Below are 18348 nucleotides of genomic sequence, written 5' to 3'. Positions count from 1 at the left end.
TAAAGGCACGGTAAAACGAAAGATATACTACCAATAACTTTTGGGGCTTTTGCATCTATACCTAGTTTTGGAGTCACAATTGAACCTATACCTACTTTGCAAAACAGTTTGCAAGCGTACCCACTTTACGATCAACTTCAGACTTATCGGGGCTGAAGTTAAAAAAAAATTAGTCTGAAGTGAAAAAATTACACTTCAAATACACTTAAGGCCAAATAGGTCTGAAGTGCAACCAATGGTTTCATGCACTTAAGGCTAATAAGTTTGAAGTGAAAAATTGCACTTCAGATGCACTTAAGGCCAATAAGTCTGAAGTACAACAACCTTTTTCATTCACTTAAGGTCAATAGGTCTGAAGTGAAAATTTACACTTCAGATGCACTTAAGGCCAAAAAAGTCTGGAGTGCAACAAACGTTTTCATTCACTTAAGGCCAATAAGTCTAAAGTAAAAATTTGCACTTCAGATGCACTTAAGGCCAATAAGTCTAAAGTTAAAATTTGCACTTCAGATGCACTTAAGGCCAAATATGTCTGAAGTGTAACCAATTGTTTCATGCACTTAAGGCCAATAAGTCTGAAGTGAAAAATTGCACTTCAGATGCACTTAATGCCAAAATGTCTGAAGTGCAACAAACGTTTTGCTACACTTAAGGCTATAAGTCTTAAGTGAAAAATTGCATTTTAGATGCACTTAAGGCCAAAAGGTGTGAAGTGCAACCAATGTTTTTATGCACTTAAGGCCAAATAGGCCTGAAGTGCAAATTGCCAGAAACAGAAATTTATTCTTCGAATTATAACAATCCAATTTACGATTTAATACCTAAATCTACTCCAAATGAGTTCAAATTTGAAACATAACCTCCAAATATCATCAGGAACAAACCCCAATCAGCAATTTATCAAAACAACAATAAATCTAATGAACCCATTTTGAAATTAAGAAAAAGAAGAAACCCTAAGCAATAGCAAAAAATAAAGCGTCATAATAGCTCACAATTATAAAATATCATAAACTACATTAAAATATGTTCACAACCATCATACAAAATCATCGTCACCCGGAGAAGAAAAAGAAAAAGAAGGAGAAGAAGAAAACGAAAGAGGAGGAAAAAGATGCCTAAAATTGTTTAAAAAGTATGTACACGTTAAAAAAATTAAAAAATGGGTATAAATTAAATGAGGTGACCAAATAAGGCGCCATGCAATTTTTACATAACTTTTGACCAAAACAGTGGTGGCCAAAAATCAATTAAGGTGACGTTGAGAATGCAAATTTTGGAATAAATCATCACAATTATTCTCTTTTAGCTAGTTTCTTTCGATTAGACCTTTTTCCACTTTCTTCTCGGTTTACTTTTTACAATACTCTTTTTATACTTTCTCACAAAGTTACGGTACAGTATATTGCTATTATATTTTCTTTGTTCTTTCAAGAAAGTCATCTCACAATATTGTTCAAGAAAAGCTATAGTTTATTATTCTGTGATTTTTGGGGTGTCAAGCATTGCACGAACACGAAGATTATTGAAGCAATAAATATTTCAAAGTTATTGAATCAGGTTCTTCTATTCCTAACTTTGTAGTATTATTTTTCAGCCAAATTATTTTTGTTGATATTTTTGTTGCATAGGTATATATTTTCATTTTAATATTTATAAGAATTCAAATATGTCAAATAGAAAGTATGAGTCCGACTATTCAAAACTTGAAGAAAAAAAAGAAGAGAAAAGTTGAATATTTAATACAATCTCAAAAAGGAGCTATTGATAAATTTTTAATAAATAATAATAAAAAAACTCAATCAGAAATTATAGGAGAATATTCTCGAGATGAACAAATCACTAAGCAAGTTGTGTTAGATAATAACATTCTAACATCATCCAAGAAGAAGAGGAAATTAGCGGTCAATCAGATAAAAAAAGACTTGATTAATTCCAAGTACTCATTGCCTTAATGGAAAGAAGTTTTTCAAAATTAAATTTGATAAAATCTTATTTAAGATCAACAATGAATTGAATGGACTAGCTATATTATCAATTGAAAAAGTAATATTAGAAGAAATAGATATTATTCATAATTTTGTATCTCAAAAAGTTAAAAAAATAAACTTCAAATAAAAAATATTATATGTTTGTGTTCTTTTTTGGAGAAATGTTTTTGAGGCCTCGTTGAAGTTCGCTTTAGGCAGTAAAGATGTTAACTAATGTGTGTTTGATTCGGCGCGAAAGAGATATATATTTCAATTATAAAAAAACAAACAAATTACATTATGAATTATAAACCCCATAATCAAACCTGCAGGGTTGGCTGAATGAGCCAAAGGCGGACCTAGAGAATTGACTACGAGTTTTCGGGAACTCAGTAACTTTTGCATAGACCTTGTATTTATATTAAAAAATTTATTAAATATTTATAAATATCTAACTGTGAACCCAACTATTATTGCATATTAATTTAAAATTATGATAGGAACTCATAAGCCTCAAATTCTGAATTCGCTTGTAACCAAACATACATAAAAAATATAACCACTCTATCACTAACAGAAACAATATAAAATATGGAGTTGCTTGTAATGTCATGACTGTTGGGGTAGGAACAATGATTACAGAACGTGCCAAACATGAATTTGTATATTTTTTTAGTAATTAAAGATTTTATTACCAAATGGAATAAATATGTATAATTTTCTTCTAGAAAAGAAATAAATGGTCAAAAACATTTAAATAAATAAGATAAGAGTGATTTTAATTATTTTCCTTTTTCAAAATTATTAGGAGCGTAGCTGCTTCTCTCTTCTTTCACCACCTTTGGTTATTCGTTTTCTTCGCAAAAACAATAGAGTTAGCTTCCCTTAACCATCTATTCTTTCTTTCTTTTTCTCCACCAATATCTCCTTGCTTTCTCTCTCTCGCTTTTCTTCTCTCATTCTATCTTCTTTCATTCATTGCCTCAAAAAAACAGAAGTCTAATGCTCACCGGCTTATCTCTCCCCCCTCTCCCGCCGGATATCTGATCACGCCACATATTCGTTGTCGGAGATTGTCGTAGCAGCTAGCACACAATGGCACCTACTACGACCACCATGACACAACATCCTCGCCATGCAAATACTATTGGCGAGGATGTCGTGTCCGTTGACGTTGACCTCGCCTGGCCATTCGAAAATCTTGACGGTCTTTACCGTGATGATTTTCGTGACGCGGCTTATGAGATATTCTTCACCGCATGTCGGTCATCGCCAGGGTTTGGAGGTAGGACGGCGATCTCGTATCATAATCCGTCGGAAGGAGGAGATGGAAGCGGGTCCGGGGCTGGATCTACTAGCCCCGGATCACCGGTGAAGCCATCCGGGGTTGGGATGGCCGTGACCAGCAAGGTGAAAACGGCGTTAGGGTTGAAGATGTTGAAGCGGTCACGATCACGGAGAGCTAGTTCTTATGGCGGCACACCGTCATCGCCTGGCGGCGGTGCGAGCCCAAAGGTGGCATTCACGGTGCCACAGGCGAGGGCGCGGAGGCCAATGACGTCGGCTGAGATTATGAGGCGGCAGATGAGAGTATCAGAGCAAAGTGATAGTAGGCTACGTAAAACTCTTATGAGAACTCTTGTTGGCCAAGTACGAATATAATTATGTCTGATATTGTGCATGTTTTATATATTTTGCATGCATAAATAAGCAAAAAGAAAATGTGGATATTTTGTTTACCTACTATTAAACAATGGATAATTGATCTATGTTGTGAAATTTGGACAGATGGGGAGACGAGCAGAGACAATTATCTTACCATTAGAGCTATTACGCCACCTTAAACCATCCGAATTCAACGATTCTCACGAGTACCATCAATGGCAAAAACGTCAACTCAGAATCCTAGAGGCAGGCCTTCTTCTTCACCCTTCTATCCCAATAGAAAGATCAAACACATTTGCAAAACGTTTCAGAGAAATTATTAAAGCTGCTGATACAAAGGCAATTGACACGGGCAAAAATTCAGAGACAATGAGAGCACTATGTAATTCAGTAGTATCTTTAGCCTGGAGAACAATTGATAATTCCCCTACTGATATTTGTCATTGGGCTGATGGATTTCCTTTAAATATCCACATTTATACAGCTCTTTTAACCTCCGTTTTCGATCTAAAAGACGATACTATGGTCCTCGATGAAGTTGATGAGCTTCTTGAATTGATGAAAAAAACATGGACAATTTTAGGTATTAATAGATCAATTCATAACTTGTGTTTTACTTGGGTGTTATTCGAACAATATATCGTAACGGGGCAAGTTGAACCTGATCTTCTTGGTGCATCAATGATTATGTTAAGTACTGAAGTTGCTAATGATGCTAAGAAAGTTGACAGGGAGCCTATTTATGTTAAGATGTTGGCAAGTGTTTTGACATCAATGAGACAATGGTCAGAGAAAAGATTGATTAATTACCATGAGAATTTTAACAGAGGTAGTGTTGGATTAATGGAAAATAATCTTCCTCTCTTGTTCTCGGCCACGAAAATATTAGAGGAAGATGTTCCTGGATATACATCTGCTGGTTTTGAGAAAGGGGAAGAACTTACTGATGATTCAGCTGGAAATAAAGTTGGTAACTTTATCCGTTCATCTATGAGGAATGCATTCGCTAAGGTCAGTATTTTGGATTTAATTTATAAACAATAACGATTTAAAGAATTTTTACTTTAACCTGTTGTATATATATAGTAAGTTGTCTATCTTATTTTTCATTGTTACTAGTTCCACTTGTTATAGACGGTAACTTGAAGTCAGAGGTGTGTATATATATATATATATACACCGTATATGCACAAGACCCGTTATATAATTTTATTGTGCCCCACAAACACAAAAGTTCAATGGCTGCCTTGGTTTAGCATGGAACATAAGCTCCTTTCCCATTACTTTTGACCCAAGATCAAAACGACGAAACCCAACATCAGCATTGCTGCTCCTTTTCTTGTTTCTTTTTTCCTCTTTTTACTAGGTTTCCCGCTGTGCTCAGCCTGTGCTTGAAGTTGACTTTTGCATGTTGTAATTAGTGTACAGAAGTTAAACTTTATTTTAGCCCTTATTTTCATATGTTTCTTTAATGTAACATTATTTCCCCTTTTTTCATGTTCAAATAGATGTTGGAAGAAATGAGCATAGATGGTGCAAGTTTTGAATTGGAAGAAGTGAGTCAAACACTCATTAAGTTAGCCAATGAAACTGAAGAATTAGCTGCTAAGGAGAAGGAAATATTTAGTCCTGTCCTCAAGAAATGGCATCCTATTGCAGCAGGAATAGCAGCTGTGGCATTACATTCTTGCTATGGAACATTGTTAAAGCAATATCTCACCGGCGCAACTTTGCTCACTAAAGAGACAGTCTTGGTATTGCAAAGGGCTGGAAAACTTGAAAAGTTTTTAATCCAAATGGTTGTTGAGGATTCTGATGAATGTGAAGATGGAGGCAAAGCTATAGTTAGGGAGATGGATCCTTATGAAGTTGATTCAATTATAATGAATCTATTGAGAAAATGGATTCAAGAAAGGTTGAAGAAAGGAAAGGAGATTATTATGAGAGCAAAAGAAACTGAAGTAAGTCTATAAATTAGATGACTTTCATTTTGAAATTTCATACTTCTTACTCTACCCCTCCTAGCCTTGGAGCAACGTTAAAGTTGTCTTCGTGTCACGAGTTCGAGCCGTGAAATTAGCCATTGATGCTCGCATCAGATAGGCTGCCTATATTATACCCCATTGGGATGCGACCCTTCCCCGGACCCTGCGTAAACACGGGATGATTCGTGCACTGAGCTGCCCTTATTCTACCCTCCCAGGGTAGGGGTAAGTTCTGCGTACACACTATCCTCCCCATACCTCACTTGTGGAATCCCACTAGGTTTTTTGTTGTTAATTGTTGTTACTCTTACTAAAAGTTGAAAACTTCGATATGTAGACATGGAATCCAAAATCCAAAAGTGAGCCATACGCGCAATCAGCAGTTGATTTAATGAGACATGCCAAAGAAGCTGTTGACAATTTCTTTGAAATTCCAATGGTCATTTCAGAGGATTTAGTAGGTGATCTTGCTGATGGATTTGAACATCTATTCAAAGAGTATGTTACCTTTGTCACATCATGCGGTAAGAGCCAACTCATGAAACAGATTTCATTTCATACCAAAAAAAGTATTTTGAAGGGCAGCCTTGACGTAACTGGTAAAGTTGTTGCCATATGATCATGAGGTCACGGGTTCAAGCTGTAAAAATAACCTCTTGCAGAAATGTAGGGTAATGCTACGTACAATAGACCCTTGCGGTCCGACCCTTCCCTGGATCCCGCGCATAGCGGGAATTCAGTGCACAAAAAAGTATTTTGTTTGACCAAAAGTTATTTTTGATGCTCAAATATTTTTTGTTCTTTTTGACGTTGGTATCTTTATGTAGGGTCAAAACAAAGTTACATTCCTACACTTCCTCCTCTAACAAGATGTAGTCAAGATTCAAGGTTTTCCAAACTGTGGAAGATGGCTATTTGCAGTGTAGGAGCAGATGATCAAAACCAGCATTTAAATGATGAAGGCAATCATCCCCGCCTTTCAACAAGTCGTGGAACTCAACGCCTATATATCAGGCTTAACACATTACATTACTTTCTTCTGCAACTCCATTCACTTGACAAAACACTATCACTCTCCTCAAAAATTGTCCCTTCTCCAAGAAGTCGTCACAGCAAGAATCGACAAATTGGAAGCTATTCTTACTTTGATCACACGCGTTCAGCCATCCAAGTAGCTGTACAACATGTATCAGAAGTTGCAGCTTATCGTCTCATTTTCTTCGATTCTCACTCTGTATTCTACGGTAGCCTCTACATCAGGGACGTTGAGAATACACGTATTCGACCAGCTTTAAGGGCACTTAAGCAAAACCTCACTCTTTTATGCGCGATTCTCACTGACAGGGCTCAACCATTGGCCTTAAAAGAAGTGATGAAGGCATCATTTGAGGCATATCTTATGGTTTTACTTGCAGGAGGAAGCAAAAGAATCTTTTCGAGGGGCGATCATCAGATAATAGAGGAAGATTTTGAGAGCTTAAAGAGGGTGTTTTGTACTTGTGGTGAAGGATTGATAGTTGAAGATGTTGTGGACACAGAAGCTGAGACAGTAGAAGGGGTGATAGCTTTAATGGGACAATCAACTGAGCAATTAGTTGAAGATTTCAGCATTGTAGCTTGTGAAGCTAGTGGAATGGGAATTGTGGGATCAGGACAGAAACTACCTATGCCTCCAACAACAGGAAGATGGAACAGATCAGATCCTAATACAATCTTGAGGGTAATTTGTCATAGAAATGATAAAGTTGCTAATCAATTCTTGAAAAAAACATTCCAGTTAGCAAAGAGGAGGCCATATTGAGAAAAGTGGCCAAAACATATTTAAAAAAGAAATTAAGTACACTGAAAAACTAGTTATGGACACGTGAGTTGGACTAGAAATTATCAGTTGTGGTGGAATGTGCTATATGTATAATTCTTTTGATATCTTTTGTTTTGTATTACTTCGGAGATTATTATTTTGACCATATATTATTGTATATAGTGAAGGAATATTATTATATTAGCATATGAGTTGGAGGAAAAGTTCAAAGTGAAGGTAGATAAATAGACCATCATATTCTACTCATATTATGAACCGTTTCCTTTATAGATATCAGCTATGGAATTGAAAATGCTGATCAAGAAAAAGTAAACATTTCATATCTCAAAACTTATTTAACTGATTATCATTACAATCGTGTGAAAATCATAACAAAGAGAAAGGAGGGAATGATGAAGAAAACTATTGGACCATATAGTTGTATTGCTCGAATTCTCCAAAAATGTTGCAGCACCTATGTCAGTTCGTCCAAGAATGCATGATATTTGGAGGATCGAAGGTGGGTGATATTTTCGGATGCATTTTTGGAGGATCTGATATGGTTTTACGGCAATGTTGGAGGATCCAGGCCATAGCCACATAGTACACTACCTAGCTAAAAACGAAAGGAGGTTTAGAGTAAACTATATATGTTAGTGATGTTTTATACTTCAATCCCACACAAGAGGGGGGGTGATTTATGTGGTGTCCAATTTCCGCGTGCACTGATTATATAAGGACATGGTTCTTCTAAGTGTTCCTTATACTACTATTGCGGAAATAGAAAATACGGAAAGTAAAGAATACAAGTATTTTTACGTGGAAAATACCCAGCTAAAAAGGTGAAAAATCACGACCTACTACTCAGTAGGATTTTCCCCAACACTTTACTAAATCACTGAGCCAAAACAACAATTACAAAACTCTTTGTAAACCTAAGGATTAACTCTAATCCCGTTGTGGCAACCAGCCTCTAACTGTTGCGACAACTTCAAGTTAACTCTAACTTGAATACTCAGAGTACCTAATACAATTGCTTCTAGATAAAGTTAAAAGGTACAACTTGAAAACACCTACTACAATTGAATTAGAATAAAAGACAGACGCTTAGAACTGGTTCTTCTATCTGGTTCATGTAGCTTCAGGTTCACACACTTGACTCACACAAGAATTGCTTGCAAAATGCCTTGCTATTTTGCTCTCAACTCACGTTTAACTTCAGTGTTTGTGTGTATCTGTAGAATAAGAACATCCTGCAATATATAGAGTTAGTAGAATGGAAAATAACTAGAGTTCTAATGCTACTCTTCCTTGGTGGAAGAGTTCTAGTTATCTTCAACTTCTAACTCATCCCTTATCTTGGATAAAGTTCTCTTCGAGTAAGGAGTCCTTCTCCTTATCATTTATGCAATCTTTTCGATCAGGAGATATCAGATATAACAACTTAAGTTTATCTCCTTCACGTACATCCCTTATGCACGAATTTGCCCGTGTACGTGTACAATGTGTATGGAACAGGTTCATGCACAAGTTCCTTTGTCAATCATTAAAACAAAACTTCACTTGGGCCAACAAATTCCCCCTTTTTATGATGACAAATTCAAACTCTGTGCTTTCCATAATCATAAGCCCTATATCAACTAAACTCGCACCAACACAAGGTTAGAACACTTTCCATTTTAAAGTCACTAATCATCAAGGACCAGGTTCATTAGGTTATAAACATCACAGTCCAATGTAAAAAGCACAACCTATCTTCCCCCTTTTGGCATCATCGAAAAGTTTCATAGAAATTATGTTAGATAATCAGATTTTAATAGAAATCACTCATGGCCACTGGAGCTACTTCAAATGCAACCATGGAGTCAAGCATCATTTATCAATCTAATGATATTAGCCATCTAAGAAGCATCAACAAGCACTTAGAGCACAAAAATAGTTAATTATCATTGATACTTAGTCATCCACACACATAAAGAGAAATAAAAAATATTGGATCATGAGCAAAAGAAAAACAAATCCCATTCGGGTCACTAGTTGGTCTAACTAGGCTAGGAAGGCTTAAGGCGGGGAAGGACCAGGTTCTTGGTTCTTGGCTTGAAGCAGTTTCAGCATGTCATGAAGAATGCCATCATTCTTCTCCTTCTCCTTTGCCAGCTCAGCTCTAAGAGCATCTCTCCCAATCTCCACTTCCGCCAATATGTTCTTTAGCCTTTTAATTTCGGCATCCTTAGCTCCACTTTCTTGCACCAAGACTCGCACTTTGCTGTTCACAGATACCTTTTTGGATGAACCAGGTTCTTTGGGAGTGGTGTAGATTTCATAGTCACAAGCAATCAGAGTGTTTGTCCCAAAGTGATCCTTGCTTGTACCAACTTCCTATTTCTTGATGGGTACCTTAAAGTGTGCAAGTACAACCGTGAGAATAAAACCATAGGGTATGGCATAAGTTTTGGTGCCAGTTAGAACCCTATCAAGAAGCTGAATAATAAATTCAGGCCAATTGATTTGCCTCTCATTGTCCAAACATTCCATAAGGACCAGGTCCATAAATGTGGCAATGTGCCTCCTTTCCTGCCTAGGTAGCACAACGTTGTTAACAAATTCGAACAACACTTTATGGGGTGACTTCATCTCACTTTTGTACACAGCCTTGGGCTCAAGCTCTTCAGCATTGTCACCAAACTTTATTATAATGGCAAGGGCAGTAGGGAGATTCTCTAGGCTTGGCCATTTGAGGTTTCTGTAGTCATTGTACCCTGCAGCAGGTACACCTAAAATCTCTCCCAGTTCTTTGTCATCAAAATTCACTGTCACCCCCTTTACCACACTGGTGACCCTACCATCTTTGATCTCACAATTTACCATAAACTCCATAATCTCAGTTCTGGCAAGCTTTCCATCTATCTAAAGGATCATGTCCTTCCAACCCTACACTTGTAACTTCTCCGGTAGCATCAACATACCTTCTTCCACCAAGACCTTGAGGAGTCTACCTTTCAAGATGGTTTTCTTCCCAAACTTAATCATCTTGTCCTTCTAAGCATCAGATTCTTCTTCTTCTTCTTCTTCTCTACTCCATTCTTCTTCTCCACTGTTTTCACTTTTCTGGACTTCAAGGTATACCTGGTTCTTTTGACCAAGGAGGATGGCCCTGCAGACTTTGTCTTTGAAGCAGACTTCATTGTAGAAGTCTTGATCTTATTTGCCTTTGGAGTCACGACCTCCATTTCTTCTACCTCCTCTTCATTATGACAAACCAGGTCTATCTCATCAATTTCAACTGCCTCAACAGGCTCAACCACCTTCTTTTTCCCTTAGCAGTAGCTTTTCTCTTACTTTCTTTTAAGGCCTTTTCCAGTTCAGCCTCGCTCTGCTTCTTCTGACTCCTTGTAGCTCTTCCTCTTGTAGGAGAAGTCTCTACTGGGATAGACGAGGCAGCCTTTCTTTTCTTGTTTGCCCTACCAGTACTAGGGACTTTAACTCTTGAACTTCTTTTCTTTGTTGGATTGTAACTGTTACACACCTTTTTCAGTAAGTCTTCAAGGGGTTCCTGCTCAGATGGAACAGGTTCTTGAACCTTCTTCCCTAATCTAATCAACCCCTCAGCAGCTTCTCCAGATCCACTTCCCCCTTTTTCTTTCACACTTTTCTCTTTTTTAGTCGATTCCTCACTCCCTCCTTCCATAACCCCAATAGCGTCAGTCAAACCAACAGGAGTGGGTGAAGATTCAGCCACTTCTTGTCCCATTCCCCTCACATCACCTTGAGCGCCCTCACTCTCCTTTTCTTTTCCCTTTTTATTTTTACCACCCATTTTCTCAAACTCAGCGGTATCTACCCCAGTCATTTTTCCCTCCAGAACAAATCTAGTTTCCAAATTTGCAGTAACCTTAGAGGTTACTACAGATGTAACTTTAGGACCAAATTTTACCTCCTCCGTTTCAGATGAAACAGTTTCTTCCCTCTCAGTTGCATATTTGAAAGAGTCTTCAGATTTTTGGGATTCAACTCCCTAACTTGCCCTCAACTGCTTATTGATTTTCTTGAGTTGTTCTTTTCCAGCAACAACCTTGCGAGCCAGCATCTTGAACCTTCCTTTCTTAAATCTTGATGTGGGTGAAGGTGTGATGAATGGTGTGGGTGTTGTTTCCTTGGGTAGTGATGACGGAATTTCATAAGGGTTCGCCATTTGTGTGTTTGGGTATGAGAGAAGATGAATATGTATGTGATTGGAAGATAAGAGAGGATTGAAAGAATTTTGACGGCTTAGAGATTTAAAGTGAAGAAATAATTAAGGCCTAATCAATTTAAAGAGGTGGAGTTTAATTGGGTAGCAACTACCTTTACAGAAGTTCAGAGGTCTAATCAACCTGGGAGTCAGTTTGAGGAGACGTTTGTGACTTTTCCTAGAATCTAGGCACTTATTGCGTTTTGGGACTCTTTTGAATGAAACTGGTTCATTTTTCCATGGATAAGCTCAAAGAGGTTAGGATTAATTGGGACTCTCCTCTTGATCATAATCTGAATATTATTATTCCAAAATATGCAGAGTGGAGAATACGTACCAAGTAATCTTGATGAACCAGGTTCTTCACTGAGAAATCTCTTGTGTAAGTCTGAATTTTCCAAGAAAATAGAGATAATATCATTAGAGATTAATGAGTAATTTTAGCACATGGAACAAGAGTATACTGATGAAAGTATGAGACTAAGCAAAATCTAATCTAATTATGTTCAAAAATTCACAATTTCTCTAACCAATTTTTTGAGTTAGAGCTGTTTCCTTTTAGGTGATCTTAATCCCTAATTCTAACATGTTCCTTTCAAAGTGATCTCTACTTAGAGCTTTTGTGAAGATGTTAGCTATTTGCTTGTCAGTAGCACAAAATTCCACAGTGATCAAACCCTTCTCATAGTTATCCCTAAAAAATGATGCCTAACATCTATGTGCTTAGTTCTCTTGTGATGAACCGGGTTCTTATTCATACTAATTGCATTAGTGTTGTCACAAAAGATGGGGATACAACCTACATCAATTTCAAAGTCCATTAATTGCTATTTGATCCACAACAATTGAGCACAACATGAGGCAGCAACAACATACTCAGCTTCAGCAGTAGATAAGGCCACAGAATTTTGCTTTTTGGTGGCCCAAGACACTAGATATGAGCCAAGAAAGTGTGCCATACCTGAGGTGCTCTTTCAATCCATGAGAAAACCTACATAATTAGCATCTGCATATCCCACTAAGTTGAAATTACTACCTTTTGGATACCATAGACAAAGGTCAGTAGTGCCTTTTAGGTATCTCAAGATCCTCTTGACAACAGTCAAGTGAGACTCCTTTGGACTTCCCTAAAATCTAGCACAAAGGCCTACACTGAAAACAATGTCATGTCTGCTAGCAGTGAGATACAACAAAGAGCCAATCATTCCCCTATACAACTTCTGATCAACAGATGAACCATCTTCATCTACATCCAATTTTGTGGTTGTTGCTATAGAAGTGTCAATTTTTTTGGAATCTTCCATTTTAAACCTTTTAAGCAACTCTTTCACATACTTGTGCTGATGGATCATAGTTCCATTTGAATTTTGTTTAATTTGTAAGCCTAAAAAGAAATTAAGCCCACCCATCATACTCATTTCAAATTCACTCCTCATTAGTTTAGCAAATTCTCTACTTAACTTATCAGTAGTTGCTCCAAAAATTATATCATCGACGTATATCTGAACTACCGAGAGATCTTTACTTTTTTCTTTCAGGAATAAAGTATTGTCAATTTTACCTCTCTTGTAGCCATGCTCAAGCAAAAAATTTGATAATCTTTTATACCACGCTCTTGGAGCCTGTTTGAGCCCATAAAGTGCCTTGTCAAGCTTGTACACATGATCAGGACATTCCTTGCTTTCAAAGACCGGAGGTAGCTTGACAAACACTTCTTCCTTTAGGTAGCCATTGAGGAAGGCACTCTTGACATCCATCGGATGGAGAGTGAATTCCATATAAGTAGCAAAGGCTATAAGGAGTCTAATTTCCTCTAATCTTGCAACTGGAGCAAAAGTCTCATCATAGTTTATGCCCTCCTCTTGACTATATCCTTGAACCACCAATCTTGCCTTGTTCCTTGTAACTGTTCCATCTTCATCAAGTTTGTTTCTGAAGACCCATTTTGTGCCAATTATTGATCTGTCCTTGGGTCTTAGTACCATATTCCAAACTTGACTTCTCTCAGATTGGTTGAGTTCATATTGCATTGCATTCACCCAGTCTGCATCCTGTAAAGCTTCAGCAATATTTTTAGGTTAAGATATAGAAAAGCATCAAAAACACAAAGATTCTTCAACGAAGATCTGGTTTTGATTCCAGAGGTTGGATCAGTAATTATGTTCTCAATGGGATGAGAACTTTGATACTTGTAAGGTTTCACAACCAACTGGTTTCCTCTAGATGTTCCTTCAATGATTTGTTGCTGAGGAACAGGTTCATGGACAGGTTCCCTCGAGATTTGAGGATCACTTACTCTTTGTTCAGTTTCCCCTGTCAAGTTGCCCTGGGTGGAAGGACCTGTTCCATCACCTGTTCCTTTCTCTAGTGCAATTTCAGTTTGGGATGTGGTTTCATTTGAGTTTCTTACCAGCCCAATTGCTTCATCATCATGTTCCTGCCTCTCAGAAAGAATGTTAGTTTCATCAAAAATCACATTATACTTTCTTCTACACACATAGTTCTTTTGTTATAGATCTTATAAGTTTTACTATGTGAAGAATACTCCCTCATCACTTCTAGGATCAAACTTACCTAGGGAGTCTTTACCATTATTATGCACAAAGCACTTGCATCTAAATGCCCTAAGATGGTATATGTTTGGCTTTCTCCCTTTAAGTAACTCATAGGGAGTCTTCTCAACAAGATGTCTAGTCATGCATCTATTTATGATGTAACATGCAATGTTCACAGTTTTTGCCCAGAAACTATGGGTAGTTTACTAGAAAAAAGCATAGTCCTAGCCATTTCTTCCAATGTCTTATTCTTTCTTTCAACTACTCCATTTTGTTGTGGAGTCCTAGGAGCAGAAAAATTATGATTTATGCCATGTTCATCACAAAATTCAGCAAATTTAGCATTCTCAAATTCAGTACCATGATCAGACCTAATTGATGCAAGTTGATTACCTAGTTGTTTCTGAGTTTTTCTAACAAAAGAAGTGAACATGTCAAATGTTTCATCTTTAGATGTTAAAAACAATGGCAAAGTAAACCTAGAGTAATCATCAACAAGAACCATCACATATCTCTTACCACATCTGCTCAATGTTCTCATTGGTCCACAAATATCCATATGGACCAGTTCCATCGTTCTGGTGGTGCTTACCACTTTCTTGCTTTTGAAAGAGGATCTTACCTGCTTCCCCCTTGCACAAGCCTCACACATTTTATCTTCCTTGAACTTAATGTTAGGCAGCCCTATCACCAAGTCCTTGGAGACTAGTTTGTTGAGTTGACTTAGACTGGCATGTCCAAGTCTCTTGTGCCAAATGAGGGGATCATTATCCAACACATTTAAGCAAGTGAGTTCATTATCTGAAAGTGTGGACAGATCTACAATATATATGTTGTTTACTCTTTTTTCCTGCCAAACTATCTTGTCAGTGGTAAGATTAATCACAAAGCATTTTGTAGAGGTGAATGCTACCATATTACCTCTATCACACAATTTTGATACACTTATTATATTGTACTTCAGTCCATGTATCAAGTAGACATTCTCAATAGAGTGAAGTCAGTCTTACCTACCTTGTTAACCCCAATGATCTCACCTTTCTTCCCATTTCTAAAGGAGACATTACCTCCTTTAAGGTCCTCAAGTGAAAGGAACTGGTTCTTGATTCCTGTCAGATGCTTTGAGCAGTTGTTATCCATGCGCCATATTTGGTTGCTCCCCTTTACTTGGACCTGTAAAAGAAAACCATGGGTTAGTCTTAGGAACCCAAACTAGTTTGGGTCCCTTTCTATAGGCAAAAGGATGAATCAAATTCTTTTTAGCCCAACTTGGTAGCCTATTCTTCCCTTGGACAAATTCTTTATTCTTTTGACTAGCCTTTTCTTTTGCAGTGCATTTACTTTTATAGTGACATGTTTTACCACAGTGTGTGCAAATCTTGTTCTCAGGAAATGTGAGGTACTTGCTTTTGGGATCCCACTTAGGTTGCAGGTTCCCAAAGCCAAGTCCTCTTCTGTTGCTACTATGGTGTTCTTGTAGCCATGAAAGTGCATCGGAGGACCTGTTCCATTTACAAGTTTTGTCTAACTCATGCTTGATCTTACTTAGCTCCTAAGATTCTTACCTACTCATCCCTTTTATACAACTCATCTTTCATTTTTCCTATGTTTTCTTCTAGAGTGAGTTGTGTGTGATCAGTTATCTTTTTACTTATTCCTAATTTCAGTTTTAGATTTTTAGATCTAAGCTCTAGGACATTTGAGTCAAGTTCATGAATCTGGTTCTTCAACACAGTATTTTCACTTACAATTTCACTAACCCTAAGTTTCAGGTTTTTGCACTTAGCCTTCAAAATCACACATTCTTTAGACAATTGTTCATTTTAATTGTTTACATCCTCAGATTCATCAATTAGTTCTAGAAGTAACTCAGACAACCTTTCTTTAGACAACAATTTAATTTTGTCTTTGAGATGAATTACACTTACCTCAGTTTCTTCATCAGATTCTCCGATTGCCATAACTGCTTGTTCATCTTCATCATCATCTGAGCTTTCATCTGAGCTTTCTCCCCCAAGCAGAGACCATAGCCTTTGTTGATCCTTTGTTGTTGCTTTTCTTGGGTTGAACATGTTCCTTCGTTGAGCTCTTTCCTTATTCCATTCAATTTTTCATAAAGGACAGTTCTTGATGTGGTGATCCGTCTTTCCATACTTGTAGCAGCTATCATTGGTTTGCTTCTCGGGAGCTTTTGACTTGCTATAGTTTCCATTTCTAGAAGAGCATTTTCCTCTCCTCAGGTACTTCTTGAAGTCCTTGGTGTTCATATCCATTTCATCATCTTCTAGATTAGAACCTTCAGTGATTCTGAGTGCCAAGTTTCTTTCCTTATTAGGTACATCCATTTTCATGGTTTGTCTCCTAAGTTCATAGGCAGTGAGATTATCAATTAATTCATCTAGTGGGAGAGTAGAAATATTCTTTGATTCCTGAATGGCAGTGATTTTGCTCTCCCAAGTGATAGGCAAAACCCTAGTCATTATCTTCTCGACTCTATCTTCTTCAGGAATAATCCTTCCAAGAGACTTTAGTTCATTTGTGAGTGTAGTGAACCTTGTGTATATCTCTTGAATGGTTTCTCCTTCCTTCATAGCAAAGTTCTCATACTGAGAATACAGTAGAGTTCCTCTGGATCTCTTCACCTAAGGTATTCCTTCATGAACCAGTTGCAATGTGTCCCAAATTTGCTTAGCAGTGGTACAACTTTAGATTCTGTTGTACTCATATGGACCAAGTCCACAAACAAGCCATTTCTTGGCTTTAGCATTCTTCTCTCATTTCTTCAAGTCCTCAGCAGTGCAATCCGCTCTTGTCTTTGACACCTCTACTCCTTCAGTATTTATCTTCAAGGTAGCCAGTGGACCATCGGTGACAATGTCCCGTAGCTCATAGTCTTATCCTATAATGTGATCTCTCATCCTGTTTTTTCACCAAGAGTAGTACTGGCCATTAAAGAGTGGTGGCCTAGTAGTGGATTGCCCTTCCCAGTTTTCAGGTGGTACACTCATCTTGATCTTCTCCTAAGGTGTTAGCCTCTTCAAGGATAACCCGCTCTGATATCAATTGATGTTTTATACTCCAATCCCATACAAGAGGGGGGTGATTTGTGTAGTGTCCAATTTTTGCGTGCACTGATTATAGAAGGACTTGGTTCTTCTAAGTGTTCCTTATACTACTGTTGCGGAAATAGTAAATGCGGAAAGTAAAGAACACAAGTATTTTTACGTGGAAAACACCCGGCTCAAAAGGTAAAAAAATTACAACCTACTACTCAGTAGGATTTTTCCCAATATTTCACTAAATCATTGAGCCAAAATAATATTTACAAAACTCTTTGTAAACCTAAGGATTAACTCTAATCCCGTTGTGGCAACCAGCCTCTAACTGTTGCAACAACTTCAAGTTAACTCTAACTTGAATACTCAGAGTACCTAATATAATTGCTTCTAGATAAAGTTAAAAGGTACAACTTGAAAACACCTACTACAATTGAACTAGAATAAAAGACAGATGCTTGGAACTGGTTCTTCGATTTAGTTCATGTAGCTTCAGGTTCGCACACTTGAATCACACAAGAATTGCTTGCAAAATGCCTTGCTATTTTGTTCTCAACTCACGTTTAACTTCAGCGTTTGTGCGTATCTGTAGAATGAAAATATCATGCAATATACAGAGTTAGTAGAATGAGAAATAACTATAGTTCTAATGCTACTCTTCCTTGGTAGAAGAGTTCTAGTTATCTTTAACTTCTAACTCCTCCCTTATCTTGGATAAAGTTCTCTTCGAGTAAGGAGTCCTTCTCCTTATCATTTATACAACATTTTTGATCAGGAGATATCAGATATAACAACTTAAACTTATCTCCTTCACGTGCATCCCTTATGCTTGAATCTGCCCGTGTCTGTGTACACTGTGTATGGACATGGTTCACGCATAAGTTCATTTATCAATCATCAAAACAAAACTTCATTTGGGCCAACAGTTAGTTAAAATCCTAACATGGTACAATCAATCTGTGTATACCACCATCGTCAACAACGGCTGTGCTCCGTGCAAGTGGCAAAGTGGAGAGGGTAGTAAGGAGGGAGATATCTGCAAATTGGTCAGCGACTTTTATGCAACTCAATCGGTGGCTATTTTT

The 18348-nt window shown here is 37.4% G+C and overlaps 1 protein-coding gene across 1 annotated transcript; it reads left to right on the top strand.

Annotated features, from left to right (window-relative positions):
• Positions 1 to 2908: 2908 nt before the first annotated feature.
• On the top strand, positions 2909 to 7630 carry LOC107780830 (protein unc-13 homolog). Its single transcript, XM_016601424.2, has 5 exons — positions 2909 to 3620; positions 3759 to 4646; positions 5144 to 5596; positions 5958 to 6144; positions 6448 to 7630. The coding sequence occupies exons 1-5, from the start codon at positions 3066 to 3068 to the stop codon at positions 7419 to 7421; spliced, it is 3057 nt and encodes a 1018-aa protein (XP_016456910.1). The 5' UTR covers positions 2909 to 3065; the 3' UTR covers positions 7422 to 7630.
• The last annotated feature ends 10718 nt before the right edge of the window (positions 7631 to 18348 follow it).

Source organism: Nicotiana tabacum, chromosome 14 (assembly GCF_000715075.1).
Source record: "Nicotiana tabacum cultivar K326 chromosome 14, ASM71507v2, whole genome shotgun sequence".
Lineage (NCBI taxonomy): Eukaryota > Viridiplantae > Streptophyta > Magnoliopsida > Solanales > Solanaceae > Nicotiana > Nicotiana tabacum.
Note: the sequence above shows the minus strand (reverse complement) of the source record. Positions and strands in the feature narration are given on the sequence as shown.

Coding starts and splice junctions, on each gene's coding strand:
- LOC107780830 (XM_016601424.2), top strand. CDS start 3,066: ATGGCACCTACTACGACCACCATGACACAACATCCTCGCCATGCAAAT. Junction 3,621..3,758: donor TGAGAACTCTTGTTGGCCAA/GTACGAATATAA, acceptor AAATTTGGACAG/ATGGGGAGACGAGCAGAGAC. Junction 6,145..6,447: donor TACCTTTGTCACATCATGCG/GTAAGAGCCAAC, acceptor ATCTTTATGTAG/GGTCAAAACAAAGTTACATT.